General features: G+C 45.4%; 1 protein-coding gene across 2 annotated transcripts in view; it reads left to right on the plus strand.

The window, feature by feature from the left end:
• Nucleotides 1–23758, plus strand: part of sik2b (salt-inducible kinase 2b) — a 118514-nt gene extending 94756 nt beyond the window's left edge. The window contains exons 10-15 of one of the 2 annotated variants that reach the window (XM_083773903.1): nucleotides 3456–3729; nucleotides 4528–4815; nucleotides 10452–10651; nucleotides 13935–14060; nucleotides 15269–15357; nucleotides 19821–23758. In XM_083773903.1, the coding sequence (XP_083630029.1) occupies nucleotides 3456–3729; nucleotides 4528–4815; nucleotides 10452–10651; nucleotides 13935–14060; nucleotides 15269–15357; nucleotides 19821–20502 (1659 nt within the window). In that variant the 3' untranslated portion in view covers nucleotides 20503–23758. The remainder of the gene's footprint in view (nucleotides 1–3455; nucleotides 3730–4527; nucleotides 4816–10451; nucleotides 10652–13934; nucleotides 14061–15268; nucleotides 15358–19820) is intronic. The other variant, XM_083773904.1, reaches the window with a different exon arrangement.
• Nucleotides 23759–24390: the final 632 nt, after the last annotated feature.

Consider the following 24390-nt stretch of genomic DNA (forward strand, 5'->3'; position numbering starts at 1 on the left):
CCTTGTCTGTGGTTCAAGTCTGGTGTAAATCAGCACGTTTTCACCATGCATCCAATATGGACTGTATTAGGACTGCTACTATTCTATTGATTAATGTTTAAAGGGATAGTTCACATATAGATAGTTCTGTGCATATATCTATGCACAGCTTTGTGTGTACCGTATGTGTGTCTGTATGAGCACTGAGAATGTGCTCAGCTGATTGGCGGAATGTGCTGTATGATGTCATGATGTATGATGATGTGCTGTATAACACCATGGAAACGCCAGAATCCCCATCCGCCATCTTTGAGCCACTCTGGAGCTAGAATCGCTAATAATATGCTAACCGCGGCCCGCGGGGCATCGGAGATTTTTTCATGGAGGCGTGGATGGAGAATAGATTCCGAGACAAATGCTGATAAAGATGGTGGTTATAACAGGAGTTATTTTTTTTGGATCGCCCACCATTGCGGAATGAAATCGTCTCCTACGGAAACAACACCCGCCTACGGTTAGTGGAAGCGAAGCACAACGGCACAAAATGACACTTTGAAAAAGGTGGTCAATCACGTCATGGGCATAGTACGAGTGTTCAATCGTCCGTTACTGTTCAGGATTCAAATTCAAAACCAGCAAAAACAGACTATCTTCGAGCTCAAATGTCTCACTTTGTGCCACGTTTTGATCTTGTAGATCTACTGCTTTCGATACGTTTTCGTTACGCTGTAGTGTGTGCGTTCATTTACGGAAAAAATACAAAACAAAAAAAACCCACAAAAAGATGGAATATGGAGATAAGCGGTTTCTGCCCGACGCCAAGCAGTGAAATGATTGCTGGAGCCGTTGGTGAATGATGTGATCACGGTTATGCAAGCGCTCTGCTCACTTTTCAGAATGGCAAACTTCTGTCAATGATTTCTGTATTAGGTCATAACTTCCACCACGCTTACCAGAAACAAAAAGCACCTGGCCAATGATAACTTTATGGTGTGCGTGTGTGTGTGTGTGTGTGTGTGTGTGTGTGTGTGTGTGCACGCAAGTGCGTGCGCCATGCGGTTACACGCCAGTGTTCAGAACTGAAAATCTGCTTTAGGGCAAAAAAAAAAGACATTCATAAAATGGCCATCCTCAGATGTGGTCGTCCTCACAAGTATGGTAATACAAACGTGTGTAAGTGAACCTGCCACGGAGCAGCTGCCTTGTTCTCTTATGTAAGCACTCAGAGGACAGCTGCTTATTCTCTCTTGCACAGACGCACGCACGCATACACATGCACGCACGCACACGGTTACTGTAGTCGGCTCTCTGTTTCATCTGTGCCAACCAGTGACCTTTTTCTTCATTCCTATTGGCCGGACTGACTGTCCCCCCAGACCCCCAAACACCCGCCGCAAGGCTACACATTATTACATACTGTACATTCATACATTCTCTCTCACACACACACACACACACACACACACACACACACACACACACACACACACACAGACACTCTGTCATAAGTCTACAGTATTTGAAGCTATCTATGGAATCTATGAAAGTGTTTATGTTATATGATATGCAGTGGGGGTCCCTGACTCCCTGCTTCATCTCTTTCAAAACCTTGAAGACCCATATGGTGTACTGTAAGAGTAGTGGGCTGCTCCGCTCACAGAGGAGGAAAGGCTACGGATGCCTCGAGACCAAATGCACCAGATTCACATACAGTACACGCACGCACGCGCACACACACACACGGCCTGAGTGAATGGAATGTGAATGGAGCCGGCTTATGTAAGCAGTCCACTGATGATGATGATGATGAGGAGGTGACATAATCTGAAAATGAGTGATCACACATGGAGCTCACTCTCCTGGTCCAGAGCCAACACTGTCCTTTTCTTTTCTTCCTGTTGCTCTCTTCTTGTCCTTCTCACAGTTTCTCTCTCTCTCTCTCTCTCTCTCTCTCTCTCTCTCCTTTTCCTCACATTTTCCGTTCTCCCCTCGTGTCTGTGTGTGTGCGTGCGCTCGCGACTTTGCACGCACATGTCGGCTGTTGAGCAATCGCATTCCTTTACCCAGCGTGCTTCACAAAAAAAAAACTGGGATAGAGGGAAATGATGGAAGGTCTACACACAAGATCACCGTTAACCCCCGACAACTCAACTCAATGCATGCAGGTCACTTACAAGTCTGTAACTCTGAGAGTTAAAGGGACACTTCACCCCTTTGCAACCAGAGCTTATTTTAATTATGTTTAGGATGCAAGAGACTCTTTCCTTTTTTTTTATATATACTAGCCCTTACCCGTTATTGAGATATTAATTCACTAATACATTAATTAATAATCATTAATGTGTCAAATCAAAAAAGGGCTCCGTTAAGACCTCCATATTCATATGGTCAATGCCTGTGTGAAAAGTGGGAGCGATTGGTGCAGGCAATGAGGAGCTACGGCGGTGTTTCTGACAGACAGACATTGTTAGAATTATAGTATGATATATATACTTAAGTCATGACGCCATGTTCATGACCAAAAACATGTCATGAAAATGTGGTCTCACTTCCTTCCTGGACTACAAGTCACACCTCCATGTAGCCTCCCCCCTCTCCACAAGGAGGGGAAGTGTACTAAAGAATTATGGGCATTGTAGGAATACACACACACACCACTGGCTTAATTCATGTCAAACTGGGGGTCCTTGACATCCAAAAAGGTTGAGAATCACTGAGCTAAACCATACTGGAATTTCTACACTCATGTGTACATTTCCATTCCATTTGAGTATACAAATGCCATGTGTATACAGGAGTTAATACAGACCCGTACGGGTTCATTTTGGACCCCCGAGGGGACATCCTGGAACCCCCGACATTGCAGAACAAGTGACCAGGCTCATGTGCGTGTCATGTGTGCCTCTAGTGGGATTAATAACGTTATTTGAAGTTAGGAGTGAAATGCTCCAACGTCAGACCCTGACCATCACATTATGAGACGGGACCATTGATCCGCTCCTGATCCCTGCTTAAGTGTGTGTGTGTGTGTGTGTGTGCGTCACACTTTGTAGCCCCCACCAACTCCAATTGAGCAGTGAGCACTGACGACATGCACGTACTATACACACACACACACACACACACACTCCCCCTCCCTCTCCTCTCCTTACCAAGGGAGAAACACACTCCCCCTCCCTCTCCTCTCCTCACCAAGGGAGAAACACACTCTCCCTCCCTCTCCTCTCCTTACCGAGGGAGAAACGGTAACAGATGAAGAGAAAAGAGTGAGACGGAGGCGAGATTAATGGGCTACTTCGCTGCCGACCCCCGTCTGAAAATATGTTGTTCCAGGGACCCCCTCCCCAGAAGCAAAGATTTGTAGCTTGTAGATCTGCTATTTGTCAACGCCTGAATTTAAAATAATGGTTAAAAGCTCAGGTGACACAGATGCGTTCCAGGTCATTAATCCATGCTCTGTGTGTCGTGTCTTGCAGGTGAACGGCTGCCTGCTGGACCCCATGCCTCCCCTCTCCTCCTCCTCCTCCTCCTCCTCCTCCTCCTCCTCGTCCGTCCTCCGCAAGTCCTCCGCCTCGTCGCCTAGCAACATGATGGAGACGTCCATCGACGAGGGCATCGAGACCGAGGAGCCCGCCGACGCCGAGGACGACCCCGCCCACCTGCTGTCGGCCTATCAGACGGCGGCGCGCTTTGGCCAACGCCGGCACACCCTCTCCGAGGTCACCAACCAGCCGGGACCGTCCAGCCAAGGTACTCATTATTCATACTCGTTATACTTAGCGCGGGCTGTACGGCTCAGGAGGTAGAGCAGGTCGTCCAATGATCACTGGGTCGGCGGTACGAATCCCGGCTCCTCCTGTCCACATGTTGGAAGTGTCCTTGGGCAAGACACTGAACCCTACATTGCCTCCAATGAGTCGGTGTGAGCTTGCCACCATTGGTGTGTGAATGTGGGATGTGAGGACGCTGGCGTCGACTGTTCGCCGCTTCACCTCCCAATGTATGAATGAATGAATTAATGTATGTATGAATGAACCGAATTGTGAAGCGCTTCGAGCACTTGGAAAAGCTCTATAAAATCCAATTAAAAATGCAATTAAATACGCAGAATGTCCCATTTCAAGTTTTTAGACATTATTTTAGAATCAGGTCTAATTGGGTTAACCCATTCTGGGCAAAAACCCCTTTTGGTGTTTTAAGCATTATGTTATACTTTAGCTATTGAAAAATAGCAGATCTACAAGCTCATAGCGGCGCTACGAGCTTGTAGGTCTGCTATTTTTGAAAAATCGTGAAAATGTGGCGCAAATCTTTGAATATTCTTTCAGAGCGAATGTTTATATCTCAAATCTTCTGGGGGAGGGGGTCCCTGGAACAACATATTTTCAGATGGGGGTCGGCGGGCAATTACATATAATTTTTGGGGTCCTTGAGATAATTTTTTTGAGAACTACTAACATAGAACTATGGGTTTTTCAGAAAACTGCTAGGATTTAGAAGACATTTAGAATCTGATCTCGGGTCTAAAATGGGTTACTATGGTTCCAGGTAAGCTGTTCAGCGTGGGCCACAAGACGTCCCTGGGCAGCGGCGACAGCGACATGGGCTACGACATGGGCTCCATGCACGGTGACCTGGGCCTGCCGGAGGACCCCCTCGGCGAGGTGGTCCTGGCCAACAGCAGCTCTGGAGGACCTCGCATGAGCCCCTTCATGAGCACCCGGCCCGCCAACCCGGCCATGGCGGCCCTGAGCTCGCAGCGCCGCGAGGCGCACAACCGCTCGCCCATCAGCTTCAGGGAGGGCCGGCGCGCCTCCGACACGTCGCTGACCCAAGGTCTGTACCATAGACTGTAAAAAATATGGACAAAGCGTTCATAACGGGTCTAACATGGACGTAAAATGAAGCCTGTAATTCCTTGCACTGTAAGTGGCCATATTTCTAGATCCCTTTGGGCCCAGCTGGCCATTGGCTGGCTCCGTTTGGGCCCAGCTGGCCATTGGCTGGCTCCGTTTGGGCCCAGCTGGCCATTGGCTGGCCCAGACAACGGGGTGGCTCCCGTTCATAGACTGTAACGGTAGCCACGCCCCTCAGAACATACGCGACTTTATGGTCATTCTTTTAATAAATGGGACCATAATTTTCCAAGATGAATATTATGACATGAGAAATGAGACTTTAAACTAGTGACTGGAAGCAGAAAGTATTCATGACCATGTACCACTTATGGCCACCCTTAATAACATCTTATTGTGCCTTAGACCAGCTTTGGCTGACTTTTTGAATGACAATAGAATAATGTGCGATATGACCACAATGTCACGAAATATCTAATTTTAAAGCTGCACGTCTCTAGTTTACAGCGAAAAAAAGAAATATGTTCCTAGCATGTTCCATCGTTTACTTATAAGCATTTTAGTACACCTTGGTTTGACTTATCACTGTAACCAAGGTCTACTAAAAAGCTTATAAGTAAACGATGGAACAAGCTATAATCATAATTATTTTTTCATTGTAAAGTATAGCCCCATATGTGCCCTCTCCCTACGCTCATTCTGTAGCTCCGAGATGAGGTCACACACTGGGCCCCTCCCACCGCGTTTCAGAAACGGCGCAAGTTTCCGAAAACATATTCTCTTATCCTTACCAGACCATTAATCCAAAACGTGTAGGGCCGATCCTGGTTTACACTAATTCAAACCTAGGATCGGCCCAGAAAATCCAAGTCGCCATTTGAACTGAGCCTTTACGTCCCGTCTTTTGTCAGTCGCTTCCATGTTTATCAAGGAAGTGTGCGTGTGCGCGTGCATGTCGAGTGAACTGAAGTCAGTTGGAAATTTTCGACCAGGGGAGGCGCCGGGGAGGCGCTAAAGCTTTTCAACTTCCTTGATAAACATGGAAGCGACTGACAAAAGACAAAGTCAAATTATTTTACAAAATTTTATAGCGATTTCTATATTTATTTACTATAGTCCTACTAGACCCCAGGAAATTACATCTGGCCACAAAAGATCACAGGATCTACTGAATGTGAAGGTAGCCTACTGGGGGGAAGCCACACTGTTTGACACGTTCAGTAGATCCTGTGATCTTTTGTGGCCAGATGTAATTTATTGGGGTCTAGTAGGACTATAGTAATTAATACAAAAATAAATCGCTATATACTTTTGTAAAATAATGCATATTTAGCCCCATGCTCGAATGCTCCCGTCCCCCTGTCAAAAACAGCTAAAATCCCTAAAACGAAAGAAAGCAGCAAATGAAAAAATAATTAACCTTCATCTTTTACTTTCTCTAATAACAACCTAAAACATGAACCTTGGTTGAAAATAAACCTAAAGTTGTCCTTTAACCTCTCCAATCATTTTGGTGGCAGTCTGGAGCAGTGTGCTCAAGCCAGAGACAAGCAGACAGTATAGAAGCCTGCAACTGATGGGGAGAAATTTAAATGGAAAACATAACATGGGCACTCAACTGGTACCTGCACCGATTAAGGACCACTTCATCCTTATTGAGCTATACCGCATGACGTATTTCACTCCTAAAGCGTAATCGGACAATTGCTTTGTGCTGGATTGGACAGGCAAAAAAAAGTTAATATTGCTTTTTTTAACACAAGGGTTTGACGTCGTTGGGAACAACTAGGGCAGTCGTTCTCTATTATTATATATTAACCCATTTTGGGCGGGAACCCCTTTTGGTGTTAGCATTATGTTATACTTTAGCTATTGAAAAATAGCAGATCTACAAGCTCATAACGCAAAATCGAAGAACGACTGACATAGAAACATAGCTTTTTCAGAAAACTGTCAGGATGTAGAAGACATTTTTTGAATCTGATCTCAGGTCAAAATGGGTTAAAAAAATGTGTGTTGAGGACCCCCAAAAAATATATATATTTGGCCGCGGATCCCCATCGGAAAATGTTTTGTGCCAGGGACTAGCTACTCGTACTGGCCTGGGGTGGTGCCTGTCTGTCAGTGGGGGAGTGTTGGGACTGGGGTGGTGCCTGTCAGTGGGGGAGTGTTGATCGGGAGGTGTAGTACTCCCAGTGGGGGCTCACTGGCAGGTGATTAATTGGCTACAAAAAGAAAGGAGGCTATTACATGGAGGAGATTACATGAAGGAGAAAGTGCATGAAATTTTGCACGTGCACGCGCACGCACAGCCATACTGACTTCTATTGATTAAAAGATCCCTTATCAACCCCCCACCAGTCAACCTGTGTCGCCCTGCTCCGCACCCCCAAAAGCCTAAATAACCAGGAAAGGAAAATGGCAGATCTGAGTGTTGAGAGCTTGTAGATATTCAGATAAAAAAAAATTAAATGTTAAACCACACTCGTATATAAACCCACTGAAGGGACAACTCCGCCTCCAGTCAACCACGCAGGGTTTAAGTGGTTAATAATGCTCCGTATCATTATCATATATGACGCTGGCTGATGTGGACCGATCTGCAATGCATTGTGACGTTACGGATCTGATAGTTCCTGCAGGTTGTGATCTTGCAGATCAGCTATTTTCTGCAGGGGACACCGTTGCGCCACCATGTATAAATCGGGCTGAACCACAAAATCCCTCTTTTTTTTCTCTCTTTTGAACGAAATCCCTCTTATTGGTTGTCCGGAGTCCTTCAGGGCTCCATTCTAGTTGACCCTTTGCAGGGACTCAGACTGAGACGATGTCGACGATAGAAGCGCATGAATCACAATTGTTATTTTGAGCTCATCTCTCTATGTCTCTCTCTGGTCTGTTCTTCATCCATCTATTGTCTTTGAAGCGCTGCGTCGTTCCTTGTTGCTCTGTCCTTCCTCCCCTTTGTGCTGTAGTCTCTCTCTCTTCTCTTCCTCTCGCCGTATAGCATTACATCCTGCAGCAGACAGGATGTAACGCTGGAACTCTCTGAAATCTCCATCTCTGGAGCCCACAGCAGCAGCAGGGAGATGAGAGACGAGGAGGGGGAGGAGGGCGATATTCACAGATGTGTGTGACTATCCCTCCCTCCCTCCCTCGCTCTCTGTCAAGTGTGGAGGCTGGCGATGCTTTTGCGTCATACTGCTGACTCTGGCTTTAAATAGTCCCCCTAAGTGAGTCAGGTCCCTCTGCACACAACACAGTCGAGTCCCAATCAACACCACTAACTACTGGACAGACAGACGCATATCTTTGCTGTCGGCAACACAAACCTCGTAGCTCCATATTCATACATCATCGTCACAAGCATCACAATTAGCTGGACAGTGGCCCTGTCCAGAACCCGGGCAGAGGCATTTTTGGGGCAGTTATATGGACAACCGTGGGTCCGACTGACTCGACCTATGGTTGGTTGTGGAACGCGTGTGTCGAATTTGAAGTCGGTGGGGCGAACGGTTCTCGACACACACACACACACACACACACACACACACACACACACACACACAGAGAGGTGTATTTATAGATTTCCATTTTTTTTTGTTACAGTTACAGTAAATAAGGTACATTTACTCAAGTGCTGTACTTCTACTCCATTACATCATTTAATCATAAATTATTGTATTTTTATTTGTTTTTGTTTGATTTTACTCGACTACAGTTTGACAGCTTTAGTAATTAATTTACTTTGCAGATTTTTTATTATTTACTGTATAGAATAAAGCAAAACATGCATCATTATCACTTAAGCCCTATTGTATAAAAAATAGTTAATACAAAAAATAGTTGCTGGGCAGAAACCACGTAGTTCCATATTTCACCTTTTTATGTTTCATAAATGAATGCCGTACTTCATCATACAAGAGTGTTGCATAAAATCAATGAAAATAGCAGATCTACAAGATCTTCTATTTTCACTGCTTTTTTTCTTTTTTACAAAGGAAGAGTTTTTTTTTTAAATACAAGGTTTCCTACCTGCCAACGACGACATGCTCTTGCTCAGGAGCACGCCCACATCAGTCCCAATGACGTCAGTGGCAGTCACACAGCCAGTAGGAGGCAGCGACGAGTCATCCCCGTCACACTCGCTGTCATGGCTGTCGTGACTAAATGCTCCCGGGTGGGATTAATAAAGTCCTTTGAAGTCTGTTGAAAATATCTGCGCTGACGTCAGACCTCTCTGCCGGCTCACTATGACACGGGAGCCAGTGCCATTAATGCACTAATGGGGTTTGTGTGTGTGTGTGTGTGCGCGCGCACTAGTATTGCTATGCATACTATACTTGTGGGGCCAAATGTCCACAAGTATAGTAGAATTGGAGAATCAAGACATTGTGAGGACATTTTCCTGCAGGTCCTCACAAGAGAATTGTGTTTAATATGGTCATTTAAAAAAAAGCTTTAGGATTTGACTATTTATGTTATATTTGGGTTATACTTTGTTGCACGTCTGTGGCGCAGAGGCAGATCTACAAGAAGCTTGTGGATCTGTTATGTTTGCTAATGTGTGTGTGTGTGTGTGTGTGTGTGTGTGTGTGTGTCTTAAGGCTGTACCCTAGCCCTGTTTTTAGGACTCGAACTTCGGCAGGGATTTTCGAGCGAACATCTGAACCACTCGTTTGTAGGGGTGGGAGGGGGGTCATACTGACGTTTCCACTCTGCCACAATGTTATGCTTCTGTTCCACACACACACACAGGCAGATGCAAAAGATAAAGATCACAGACAGTGTATTTGTAGCAGGCTAGTTGTTAAGCAGCTCAAGGAGGACGTTTGTTAGCAGCTCAATCACTGAAACTAAAACAAACGTCCAACATAGATAAAAGTAATTACTCACCTACTGCCATAAGTAATCCCAGTGTTGTTCAATATGGTTTTCATATTGTAAATAATTATGGTCGCGTGGTTTAGCAACTACCACTATGACTATGAGAGGAGCACGTAACTTCGGGAAAGTGTCATAGTAGCTTGTTTACAACTGAAACGGACTTCCTGTGCACTAACTTCCTCTTCAAAATAAGAGCCACATGTAATGATTAGTCAACACTAGTTTTATTTCTAAGTCTAAGTGAATGCCTGTCAGATATTTCTCTACATAACTATCTCAGCTGTTGCGCAAATGAGCCTTGCATGCCTTTGATCGTGTGTGTGTGTGTGTGTGTGTGTGCGCGCAGATCTTACCCTATACTAACCTTGATGACTTTTCAGCCTTTTGCAAAGGTTAAAATGTAGACTGATGCATATTTCTATAGGCATCCTATTAGACTATATAGTTTCAATGTACAGATCGTTTATACTTGACAATATTGTTTAGATTGGTTTTTGGTTTACCTATGATCCTAGATTACTATTTATATGCATGCTGTTTCTCAAACACAGGATTATTGTGTGTGTGTGTGTGTGTGTGTGTGTGTGTGTGTGTGTGTGTGTGTGTGTGTGTGTGTGTGTGTGTGTGTGTGTGTGTGTGTGTGTGTGTGTGTGTGTGTGTGTGTGTGTGTGTGTGTGTGTGTGTGTGTGTGTGTGTGTGTGTGTGTGTGTGTGTGTGTGTGTCTGTCAGGTCTGGTAGCATTCCGTCAGCACCTCCAGAACATAGCGCGGACCAAAGGCATCCTGGACCTCAACAAGGTGCAGATGCTGGTGGAGCAAATGGACTCGGGGGAGGGGCCCACCCTCGCGGTCCCCCTGGGGGAGGGGCCCACCCTGGGGGGCCCCCTGGGGCCTCAACCGCATCACCACCACCTGCACAACTTCCTGGAGGTCAGGCTGCACCTCTCTCTCTCTCTCTCACTCTCACTCACACACACTCGTGCACATAGGGGTTCAACTGTTCATACTTATCATACTTAACATTTCGCTTCAGTTGGGGGAGAAACCTCTTAATCTCCACATTTTGACTTTTTGTGTTTTTTGTAAATTAGCGGCCTACTTGATCATACTACAGCGCCACACAAAAGTAGTGGATAATATAAGCTCGAAGCGTTTTGAGCTTGTAGATCTGCTACTTTTGAATTTGAATCCCGAAAGGATTTTTGTTTTATTTCCACCCAAATGGAGACTTTAAAACAATTTAAATTATGAAGCTTGTAGATCGGTTATGTTTGTGGTCCTATGTAATTCAATACGTAAACGCAACGTATAAAACATTTACACAATAATACATCATCATCAACAAATACAAAATACTATGTAAATTTAGGAGAATAACGGCGGCAGTGAATGACACCTTCCCCTGTGGTCTCCTGATGATTTCTCAGGCCAATTTAGAAAGAAGCCAGTGAGCGTTACACATCCTTGGATGGATGGTGTCAGGGCATTCCACAGTTCGGTGGCAGAAAGCCTGGTTTGTGTTCTAAAATGGCCTGTGTGACTTGTGTGAAAAAATATATACATCTGGTTCTGGTAAGGTTGTTCAGTTGTTTTCAGCTTTGTTTTGGTCCTCCCCTGTTTGTTTTTTGTCTCGCCAGTCGCTACCAGATGGACATAATATACCAAGCGAACTATCCCAAGAAGTACTTTGAGAAACTTGTCGGAGTCATACGCCGCATCAAGGCTTTTAATGTGTAGGCCTAAAAATTAGAATTAGAATGATTCCGGGTTGGGTTTCCGGCATGATGACTACAAACCAGTGACTACAGCACGACTTAACTAAGTTATCATCCGCTCCCTACCGGGTCAGAAACCCCAACATGGTATCGCTCCCTAATCGAATGAGAATGTTCTGTCTATGGTTCTCTGAGGCCCACTGTCCTCCACTGTCCCCCAGAACCCCTGTCCCCCACTGTCCTCCACTGTCCCCCAGAACCCCTGTCCCCCACTGTCCTCCACTGTCCCCCAGAACCCCTTTCCCCCAGAACCCCTGTCCTCCACTGTCCCCCAGAACCCCTGTCCTCCACTGTCCCCCAGAACCCCTGTCCTCCACTGTCCCCCAGAACCCCTGTCCCCCAGAACCCCTGTCCTCCACTGTCCCCCAGAACCCCTGTCCCCCAGAACCCCTGTTCCCCACTGTCCTCCACTGTCCCCCAGAACCCCTGTCCTCCACTGTCCCCCAGAACCCCTGTCCCCCACTGTCCCCCAGAACCCCTGTCCTCCACTGTCCCCCAGAACCCCTGTCCTCCACTGTCCACTGGAAGGCCACTGCATAGCTGCCACCCAGGCAGCTTGTGGTTGTGTAACCCTGGAGAGGCAGCCAACTGGAGGCCACGGTCAGGGTGAATGCGGTTGTTGTTGTTGAGGTCACTGTGAGTGACCGTAGCTGTGCCTGGTACCGTGCGTGCGCGTGCGTGGTCAAATACAGTAAGTGTGCAGCAGTTAGTTATGAGTCTTGGGGGGGGGGGGGAGTGGGCACGTCATCCTCTAGCTTCCATTTCATTAAGCTAATGCACACTGTGTGTGTGTGTGTGTGTGTGTGTGTGTGTGTGTGTGTGTGTGTGTGTGTGTGTGTGTGTGTGTGTGTGTGTGTGTGTGTGTGTGTGTGTGTGTGTGTGTGTGTGTGTGTGTGTGTGTGTGTGTGTGTGTGTGTGTGTGTGTGTGTGTGTGTGCACCACGTCATTTAGGGTAAGACTGGCGTCTGGCCCGACGGTAAACACACTGACACTTAAGACGGGCCAGACACACTAGATAACGTGGTTACACGCCGACCGACTGCAACAACAAAGCTCTTCATGACAACCCAGTGGCAGGCAGACAGTATGAGTACAATTACTTGATTACTGTTGTACTTAAAGGGATTGTGACATTAAAAAAAAGGTTTTGGAATTGTTCTAATTTTTTTTAGGTTTTCTAATCTCAATTGCACCCAAAAAACATGAACTTTTAACATTCAGTAGATTTTCTGTGATCTGGGGTTTTCTGGCTCAAACAGGTGCTCTGAATTTCCTGCTGTTTGTGATGTAAGATCCTGCAAATCCCATATATTATGTCAATGGGATTTGCCAGCAGATGTCACTGTTTTGCCTGTTTTCATTGTAGCTCAAAAGGCTTCCAAACCCCAAAGAAAACTTCAGACCACAGAAAATCCACTGAATGTTCAAAGTTCAGGTTTTTTGGGTGTAATTGAGGTCATAAAACCTAAAATAAAAAATAAAAACAAAAATAAATGAAAATGAATGTCATAAAACCTTTAAATCTTTCTTTCCCATGTCCATATATATACGCGTGAACGCGTATGGTGGCCCCTGGAACTGGATTTACGCTAACAGCTAGTCGCAATAAATGAGGATAGTTCACCCAAAACAAATAGTTTTTTTTCGATTACTCACCCCATGCCAAAACAATAAACGTATACATATATATCCGTATAGACGATTTGCTCAGACACACTATATGTAAAACTGTCCATTCATTGTCGATGGGAATTTAATTTTGTGTAAGCCAAAAATACCGATTTGCTCAGACACGTCACTCGTTGTTTGTAAGTAGCACCTATACTTCCTTACTAAAGTCACATGACGCAAGGGACACTGGCCTGGGCCATGGCTCAGTGGTCCAGTCACCTTGGCTGGCAATCGAGTCTGGCAGTGTGCCGCGGGTTCGACTCCCGATCCCGACGGCCTTTACTGCATGTCTTCCCCACATCTCTCCCCATTTCCTGTCAGCCTACTGTCAATAAAAAAAAACATTTAAAGGGACACTGGCCTGAGGAGAAAAAAAGGGTAGTGATTGACAGCTGGGACAGCCAATCGCAGGATCCACTTGGGTTTTAGGCATTACCCAAGTGAGCACCGAGACATACAGGAGCTGCTCCGAAAATACCCGGTAGTCACTTCTTGTAAACGGAACCAGACGCTCTCCGGGTCGGTTCGGACCCCGGGTATTCCCGGGCTTACCCGAAGGCATCTAATTGCAATATGGCCAGATTATCTGTAAACGGACTTCGGACAAAATGTGTCCACTACTGACTATAAACCCAGCGGAGGGTTTTGGAAACGTGCGGTCCCGTCTAGACACAATGCGTGGACATACTGCTGTAGGTTTCCTGTATCGGAACAGTCCCCTTCCCTTTGTGGTAACAAGATGTCTCTGCTTATGTCTCCGAGCGCAGGGAGAGGTGTCCAAGCAGCATAAGAACGTGGCTTTATATCAGGGTGGTGGTCCCCAGGGGCCTCCCCCTCTCCTCTCCCGCAGACAGAGTCTGGAGACACATTACCTCACACATCACAGACTGCAGGTAACCAACTTGTCCATGGTCAAAATCACCCTTTAACACTAGAGCGTCTGTGAGGTCTTTCTGACCTACTTTGAGCTTTTGAAGTTGATTATCTTTGCCCGAAATGTGTTTTTCAGATGAGCAGCGTTTTGACTCGCACTAACAAGAGCGTGTTTGCGTGGTTGTGATATCAGGCGTTTGCGTTTGTCTTTGATGAGTTGCATCACAACCACTCAAACACCCTGTCTAAGGGCCGATTCATACTATTTTACCGCTGTTTCGGCGCTGTCGTGCCGAAATGATTTCGGCTCGTCGGACATTTTCATTAGCACCGAAGAGACGACTTTAGGATGGTACCCGCCCCCCCGAACCTCAAATGACGTCACATAGTAGGCTCTACAGCGCCGAACCGACTTTTATTCGGCTCTAAAATAGGAGTATGAATCGGCCCTTAGTGTGCCCAGTGTCCTGATTCAGACAGACCAGTGCTCGTCTGAAAACCATTAACCGTTAATTTATGAAAAAAGTAAACGCAAAACGTTAAAATGTGGACATGAGTGGTTTCCGCCCGACAGCAACGATAGGTGTGTCCCTGTGATGAGCAGGCTCCTTCAGTTTGTTTAGGCCTCTTTAAACATATCATTAGACCTGTCTTATCTTAACCAGCACTGCCTGTCGCCAGCTCTAGCTTATACACATAGATTTTGTTTGTTTTGAACCTTTCCTACAATCTTTCTTTCTTTTGTTCCAGTTATTTTGTTAAAAAAATATTATATTCAGTCCGGCCAGACAGTTGTCTGTCACAGTTTTTACATAGTCACCTAATTGTAATTTTTTGGAGATCATTGCAACTATTTTGCATAATCGGTATAAACGTCAATGGTTTCTAGTAGTATAAAAACAATATTTTTCTTGTGTTCAGTTCAGTTCAATGCCGAAAAACATGTAATCATAATTAATTTCATGACAATTAATTGTCAAGGATCATCGTAAACGCCACGTCTTTTTTTTAGGGTCTTGGGCTGAAAAAAGGTTTGCTTGACCCTGCTGTCAGAAAACAGGGGAGGATTAGCAGTTCCTTTTCGCTGCTCCGCTCCTAAGAGGTTGACTGACGTGTATGTAACATGTGGGACGTAGTGTTAGTAAATGTTTGTAGCTAGTCCCCATGGCAGCTGGCTCCCGGTGCAAGCCGTCCTCCAGCAATAAGTGGCTGTGTCTCTGTCCCTCAGGCCAGTGTCTTGGCCAGCAGTCCAGCCAGCTGTCAGCTCTTCTGCAAGGAGACGCCTCGCAGCCTCGAGCAGCAGCTGCAGGAACACAGGTACAAAGGAAAGGGAAAAAAAACCCCACTGCTTCACGTTTAAACCTCTGACATGCTCCAGTACTGTAACGGTGTACACTGTACAGTATGTCTCCACAACTGAATACAATTTAAAAAGAGGTTCCATTCTTTTTTTCTTTCTTTTTTTTTTTGCCTAATTTTGAACCAGTTCAATTTTGAGATGAGATGAGATGAGATGAGATACTTTATTAATCCCAGAGGGGGAATTGAAGCTTTACAACAGCGTAATGTGTCACATAAAAAACTAAAAATACTGCACAGACAGAAGAACACAAAACAGACACAAATGGACATAACCACACAAGACCAGGACCACCAAGGACCATATGCCATTTGGGGGGAGGCAGTTATTATGCATTTGCATTGTATAGTCTGATAGCTGTTGGCATGAAAGAGAGTCTGTATCGTTCCGTGTGCATCCTCGGGGGGGGGAGTGTGAGCCTACGGCTGAAAGTGCTCACCCTATCTTGCAGCACACCATAGAAGGGGTGGGAGGGATTAGCCAGCATGGAGTTCAGTTTGTCCCTGATTCTCCCCTCCGTGACTGACTGCAGGCTCTCCATTCGGAGGCCTACAACAGAGCTGGCCTTTATGATCTTATTGAGCTTTGTGTTTACTGTTTACTATGAAAAGTAGTTTGTTCAGAACATTAAAAGTTGTGGGTGTGTCACTATTCTATAGGTTGGCAGATCTAAACAATGGCAAAATCAAGCAAAGAATTTCCAATTCGATTTCCCCCATAAAATGTGCACTTTGACTGGTCATATTCGACACATTGCTGGCCAGGCCTGGAATCGAACCATTCAGCTATAATGCCACCAATTACAGTATAATGGTTCTGCTTAAAGAGGTTCTGACCCGCCCGAAAATATCATATATGACACTGTACATTTATCACGTGGTCTCAGTGAAAACGGTATGAAGCGGTGCAGGGCTGAGTTCGCCTCTCGACTTGCACTGAGCACTCTAGGTTGCTTAGTAGGCTAGCCGGTTAGGCTAGCAGTTAGCATCAGACGTTCATAATGGCTAGCCTATGGCATTGAAAAGTTCTATCGAATATCTTTTTTTAGTGTCCCCAGCTGAGGTGCCTTCTCTCCAGGCCGAATTTCAGGTTTACACCCCCCGGACCCCCCGGACTAAATGAGCATAGCAATTCTCATAATTTAAATAAATAAGCATAAACAAACTATTTCACATGAACAATGTTGCTATAAAACTAAGATATTTTGAGGGAAAAAGCTTTACAAATATAATATAATGAGTCACTTCCAAGGAAGCTGCCGGTGCGGTAGAGGGGAGACCCGACAGAGTACATGCAGTAGTAACAGTACATACCTCATATCCCCATATCAGCTAAATATTAGCCAATGAGATAGCCCTGTTACCCCCTTTTTTGCATGTCACAGACACTTTAAACTAGTGGAAACGCAAGCTAGTTCTTTGAAAGTGCCACAGTTCCAAGAATCTTAAACGGAACCAGTTCTAGAACCAAAGTTGTTTTCGTAGAAGAGGGGCCTCAGTTTGTCTCTGTCGGGTGGAAACCTTGTTCATCCAATACGGTTGTTTTTTTGTGGGACAAAATCTGTATTCCAATGGCTCCAAAGTAGTTACTAGTCATTTAGTAACAAACTCTTGTTAGTACTTTTCATTTGTTAAATATTTATAAAAAACCACGGAAACACTAAAATAGCCAATCTTCAAGCTCACAGTAAAGCTTGTAGACATACTTGTAGATCTGCAATTTGTGCTACCCGTGTGCTAGCCGTGGCAGGTTAAAACTAACCCGTGGCTTCCTGTGAGGGAAGTAGGGAATTCATTTACAAGAAAAAAAGAACACAAGTTTGAAATATGGATAGCAATGTTTCTGTCTCACAGCAGCGAATTGTGACTTTATTTTTTGATTTTAGATTTTGTTTTGCCATGTGTTGACATGCGTACAAGATACATCAACATACACGTAAATGTAATAACATGGTGTCCAATTACTACAGTAGAAGGTGTAAACAAGTTGCAAGTGGAAGAAGACACACCTACAAATACTCTTGACCTGTTTTATTTTTTAAAGTGCTTTACTATGTTTATAAGCAGTCATGCTGGATGACAGCGAACTATTACAAACATTGTGTGTAAGGCCTCTAAAATGCACGGGGGGAAAGAATACTGAGATATTTGTGCGAATTGCATAAAATAATTCAGTGGTGTAAATGGTCTTCCGGTCGGTCATCTCAATACATGTGTCCCTTGTCTTTTTCACTTGTGCACTCACATTGTTTTAGGTCAGTGCTTCTCAGCCTTGGCAGCCACCCCAAAAATAATATTTTTGAACTGGAGGACCTTCCTGACAAGCATTGGAATTGTGGGATTTGAGGCATGCACACAACGGCGAGGCGTTGTGCTGATGCGTGCACAGATAGACACTAGGGGGTGCTAGAGCACCACTTGCCCTTGCCCTCTGGACAGTAATGTGGCCTCTTGATAAAAAAGCTTCTAATATATTATTTATTTTTAATTTTAGAGGTATTACCAAGGTCTTAAAAGTCCTTAAATTTGAACTCATACTGTACACGGTATTATACTGTATGTTGGTTTGTTTACTGTTGAGTGAGAAAGCAATGTAGCAAATAATCGGGATGGGGGACCCCAGAATTATTTGGGAACCCCCCAAGTTAGATTGTGTGTCCACCTGAGACCATGCATTAAATAAAAGGAACCACCATCTTTTGTTTTAGCACCAACCTAAGGTTGAGACATCGGCACTGGAATAGGTATTGATTATTTTATTAGCTATTGTTCACTTTTTTTGGTTGATCAGATAATCAAGCCTAATAATGAATTGTCGCCATTGGGTAGAAACCTCTTATCGCCATAGTTTGTTTTTGTAAATGAATCCCCTACACCTACGTGATCATACTATAGTCTCACACAAAAGTATCTAATGTAGCAGATCTACAAGTTAGTATTGTGAGCTTGTTGATATGCTACTTTTGAATTTGAATCCTGAACAGTACGTGTTGACATATGAGGTTTCCACCCGACAGACGATATCGTTGCTGTCGGGGAGAAACCACCTAACTCCATTTTTGAGGTTTTAGATTTGTTTTCCTCCATAAACCAATGCTATTGAACACCCTCTTTGCGTTGGTTAAAATAATATTGAACAAATGAAAAGTGTTAAAAAGCGCTTTGGACAAAACATATTCACTCCATTGGATCCTCAAACTGTCTGCTAAAGCAGCTAACTCCACCCCTCCCCCTCTCATGCAAGTAATTGACATTATATAAAGTCACAATAGCAACTTTGATGAGGCAGTATTGCATTGTTTTAAAAATATAAGGTTACCTGTATCTTCATTTCCTAAATAAAATATTTTTAATTTCCTGAAAAATGAACATTTTGGAGTTAGGTGGTTTCTTCCCGACAGCAGTGATATACAAAATGCGTATTGATTATTAATTGAATATTTGATTAAAGTATTGATAATTGATTAACTTTTGCACCCCAACTCCTGTCTTAAGTCCTCTCAATGTCAATGGCAATTCAAAGGAGCTTTATTGGCATGGGAAATCATATGTACTGTACATTCAGGATTAAAAAATGACGAGATTATATCTTCAAAAAGACAACATTTATAGCGACTCTAGACGCCTCTGCTTCACTCATTTCTGAGGCTGCATGGATGAGCGCGGAGTTCAGAGGAGGTTCACACATTTGTTAAACGCTAAAAAGAGCCCAGCTCCCTGAAGTGAAACGACACTTTTCATCACAGAGCGTCCTCTGAGGGATACCTGGCTGTATTCTGTATACTACAGCAGTGTTTCTCAAACTCCTCAGGCTGTGAGCCTCCCAAAATAATGATACTGGGGACCCCCAAAATAATGATACTGGGTACCCCCAAAATAATGATACTGGGGACCCCCAAAATAATGATACTGGGTACCCCCCAAAATAATGATACTGGGTACCCCCCAAAATAATGATACTGGGGACCCCCAAAATAATGATACTGGGGACCCCCAAAATAATGATACTGGGGACCCCCAAAATAATGATACTGGGTACCCCCCAAAATAATGATACTGGGGACTCCCAAAATAATGATACTGGGGACCCCCAAAATAATGATACTGGGGACCCCCAAAATAATGATACATAATGATGCTGGGGACCCCCAAAATAATGATACTGGGGACCCCCCGAAATAATGATACTGGGTACCCCCAAAATAATGATACTGGGTACCCCCAAAATAATGATACTGGGGACCCCCAAAATAATGATACTGGGGACCCCCCGAAATAATGATACTGGGGACCCCCAAAATAATGATACTGGGGACCCCCAAAATAATGATACTGGGGACCCCCAAAATAAAATAATGATAATAATATAAATAATGAATGTTTTACCTGACCGGGTCGTGCCTCTTTGTCACACACTGCAGACTGCTCCAGAAGAGAGTGTACCTCCAGCAGAACCAGGGCATGGGCCTGCTCCCCTACTTCAACCAGATGCAGATAGCCGAAGGCACTTATTGCCCCGGGGGTGTTGTTGTCATGGACCCCACGGCCTCCTCCCCTGCCTCCCCTCAGGGCCACCAACCCCAACAGCAGCATGCCTCACCCCCCTTCGGCCAGCAGCACCCCCAGGCTCTGGTCCCCCTGATGGAGCCCGCTGGGGAGGCCCTGGTGTATGACCCTTACAACATGAGCCATCACCACCACTACGCCCAGCACCTTCCCCCCGGACCCCACATGCACCACCACCAGGGGCTCCTCCACCACCACCACCACCACCACCACCCCCAACAACCCCACGATGCGGGCAGCGGCACCGGTGGCCTGGCCTACAGCTACCCCTCGGGCTGTGAGCAGCAGGCCCTGGTGGGGCCTTCCTCCACTGAGGCACTTTACCCAGAGCAGTATGAGTTCCCGCTGCTGGACCCCGGCCAGCCGCGGGCCCCGGGCTCCGCCCCGCCGGGGGAGACCTCTGAAGGGGCGACGGTGTCCGGCGGCGCGGGGCGGCAGTACGAGGGCCTGACCCTCCCCGAGCTCCAGAGCTCCCTCCTGGACAGTGAGATGATGGAGACGGTGGACTCTCAACATGGCTTTGTCATGGTCAACTGAAGAACCGGGTCCAAACAGGAGAAGGCAGTATTTAAGCTACGGGAACCCCCCAACGACGCAGCATTACAAAACGGAGCTGGAGAGAGAGAGAGCATTGCGAAAACACGCAAAGCGCAGGAGGCCATAAAGGGTTGCAAAATGGAAGGGAAAAAAAGTGTTACATTTTGTCTTTTTTTTTCTTAGTTGTGATTTGACGGAGAGAGAGATAGAAAAAAAAAGGAAAACCCTCCAGAAAACAACCAGAATCCCTCCGTTTAGCCTAGCTTCCCGTTGTCTCCCTCCCTCTCCCTCACGGGTTTGGTTCTCATACCAGCTCCAACGATGCCAGGAGGACTGCACCTGGGTTGGGTGGCGCTGCTGTGCCGTGGTGGTCTTATACCGTGGGAGGGGGGTGCAAGGCCCTGCTGCTGCTCCCCCCCCCCCCCCCAGCCACGAGGTGGGCAGGATGCTCTGCAGGACAGACCGTGGGGGGGGGGGGGGGGGGTGTCGCGACCCCTGCAGATATGGGAGGCTGCAGATGGAAGAGAACCTCATTACGACTGGCTGGCTGGCTGGCTGGCTGACTGGCAACCGAAAGCACAACAGCTTTTTGTATTGAAAAATACAATCAACATAAAAACTTTGACTTAGGAGGGACAAAAAAAAACACTTCTGTGTGTTAGTTTTTAGACTTTCAAAAGAAAAAAATAAACACCTGAACTTGTCACAAAGGCCCTCATTTATCATGCCGCAGCATCGTTGAATCCTCCCTCCTCCACACATTCAAATGTGAAGATGGTCGTACAGTAAGTTAACGGATCTCCTCATTCACAGAACGCTCTTGATAGATCGATATATTTCTCCTACGATGAAGGAAGGTGACCAGGTTTGAGTCAAAGAGTGACATTTTGACACTGTTCTTCAGTGGAAGCCGTCGGGCGGCTCGAGGCAGAAGAACGAAGCAGACCTTTTTTGGCTTTGGAACAAAGCTCATTGACGTGCACGAGGAGGGTGGAGAGAGGTCCCTGTCATCTGTTGAACGTGTGCTTTTCTTCTGCGTTTTAAATGGCACTGTAACGCCCTATTCAATACAGTCTCGTCTGGTACAGTAGGTAGATTTGTATTTTATCAGCCAAGTAGACCCATATGAGAATAGCAGAAAATCAGTCACCTAAAAAGCCCATCGGCTACACAGCAGTGGTTCTCAAACCTTTTTTATAATGTATATATATATTATCTCAAGGACCCCATAACTTTAAGAGTGTACAAATGGAACCGAATGGACCCAGTCCATTTGTACACTCAGAGTTATGGGGGAGTTATTTGTACACTCTCAGAGTAACTGGTCTGTATAAGTCTCCATTTGGAAGCCCCTCTTCGAGGAACCCTGAGGGTCCTTTAGCCACCACTTTGAGAACCACTGGGCTCATACAGTATGAGATGAATAACATTTGTTTTGTCACTTCTCCTGTCCTTTGTTTAGTTTTTCTTACACATGTAACTACTGATTCAGATGTATTCCTTAACACTACTGAGCGCTTTCACTTTGTGCTTCTCCATCTTAGTACACACACACACACACACGCTTTCTTTGATAATTCCATTTCTGCTTCACTGCTGCATTCAACGGATGAAATATCTATTGTTTTTTCAGGCTGATACATGAGGGCTAATGTAATTATTGTGCGCTAGGTTTTTAAGAAGTCAGTGTTAGCCCGTCAATATTATTCTATTTTTGTGGCAATATAGAAGCAATATTAATCCTTGATGTTTGAGGAGGAGGATGAACGGAAGCCTCACCTGTATGGTGAATTGAGATTGGTTCCCGGGATCTCTTGAGTCATCAGCACAGGGTCATCACTGGAGCCGATGATGTAATCGGGGGAGATAATCTTTCACTCGCCGTGTGTGTGTGCGCGTGTGTGTGCGTGTGCGTGTGTGTATTGCTATATTGTATTTGTGAGGGCCAAATGTCCCCATACAAGTATATTAATACAAACGTGTGTGTGTGTGTCCATCCGTCCCGAGTGCGCGAATAGAAATGAATCCCTGCGTGTATCACATCACATGGCGCGTGAATTGCAGGAATCGATAACTGAGAGGTTGTGCAATGGTGTGTGTTGATGTTTTCGTGTCGAGCACAAAATACACGTTCTACCAAATGACAGACTGCATAATGGTCCATGCCCCCCCTCCCCAGTGCAATGTTGTAGCCTAATAGGTGAGGGCTTAATTTCCGGTGTACATCCTTAGGCTCCTGTATAAGGCCTACAGTATGCGTTGTGTTCAAGATAATACTGTCTGATCATGTGTATAAAGTGTTGGAATGATTCCCGTATAAACCAATACTCCTCAAAACGTTTTTTAATTAGAAGGACCCCCCCCCCCCCCCAGTTTTGTGTGTATTAGGCCACAGACAGGACCCCCCTCCCCCCCCCATCAACTCACGGGTCTATTTGGTTTCCACCCCCCTCCCCCCATAACTCACGAGTTAACTCAGAAAGTGCACAAACTGAAGCAACTGGACCATTTTGGGTCCATTTGGTTCCGTTTGTGCACTCTGAGTTGTGGAGCTCCAAGGGTCCATTCGGTTATGTGTGTGTGTGTGTGTGTGTGTGTGTGTGTGTGAGGGGGGTCCTTCAAATGAAAATGGTGTAAAAAGCACTGGGGTTGAAAGATTCCCTGGCTGAGTTGTTCTAATCTAAAGGAAAGGTGTTTCTCTGGTACGTTGGGGGCTGCTGTGAGCTGAAGAATGTTTTAGTCACCGGACACTGGATTTAGACTTGTTGCTCACCGTGGTTCTTTGACTGACAGCAAGCCTGCAACGGGAAGGGAGATGATTTTCTAGTTTTCTAGCTTTTTTGTTTTGTTTTTTGTTTTTTTGGGGGGGAGTTTTTAACAGCACTTAGGCTATGATGAATCTACTTGAAGTGCACAAATTTATCCCGATGATGGTAGATGATTGATTAAAAATAAAATAAAACAGACTCTGTATTTTTGTTTGTTCTAACAATAGGATGGATCAGATTGTGGAACTGGTGTTTTTTGGGGGGTTGTGTCTGTCTACTATGACTGCAAGGCTTTCTGTGGTTGTGTGTTAAAACTATTGGACCATGTGTAGTTATGTATATAAATATTTAGACAAACCCGTCTGGAATATATAGAATCTCTTGGTGGGGGGGGGGGGGGGGGGGACTGTCGGACTGTCATTGTCATGTTCAGACTGTCAGCCCCCAAATCAAGTTTTTGTGGCCTATCCACGATGGTTTGATCCCAGTATGAACTAGAAAAAGTGCCCTTCTGGGCACAGGTCTCCACCAGGTTATCCACAGATCCGTGCAGTTAGAGGTAAAAACACTTTTCGGCCAGTTATAGCGCCACCTTGAGGCTGAGTTGAAATTGTTCATGTGGCATTTCGTCCTCGGCCTAGTGGGAATGTGGGTGCACAATTTCACGGAAATCACGCGATGTGTTCATGATTTGCACCATTTTGTTTGAAACTGAGCACTCCTGTGAACTTTGGAAGCCAATCTTAACCAATCAGGATGGACTCTGAGAAATCTGAAAGACCGGTTTGGTTGAATGGCTCTAGAGAGACTGTGTACCAATTTGCGTGATGTTTGGACAAAATCTGTAGGTGTGCTGTGCAAAAACTTGTTTTGCACAAAGCGGCCTCCTGGTGGCGCTATAACAGGCCGTTCTGGAAAGTTCATCGTTGGCATCCAGGGAGTGTGTGTGCAAAATCTGGCATCGACCGGGTTAACGGTGGCCGAGATTAGCTGCTCACGGACGGACACACACACACACACACACGGACGGACGGAGTGCAAAACATACTCTCCCCCCATGCCTTCGGCCTGGTGGAGACAATTATTATTTACATTTCTAGGCAATCTGAATTGTGATTCT

The sequence above is a fragment of the Protomyctophum parallelum genome (genome assembly GCF_964188405.1).
Source record: "Protomyctophum parallelum genome assembly, chromosome: 9".
Classification (NCBI taxonomy): domain Eukaryota; kingdom Metazoa; phylum Chordata; class Actinopteri; order Myctophiformes; family Myctophidae; genus Protomyctophum; species Protomyctophum parallelum.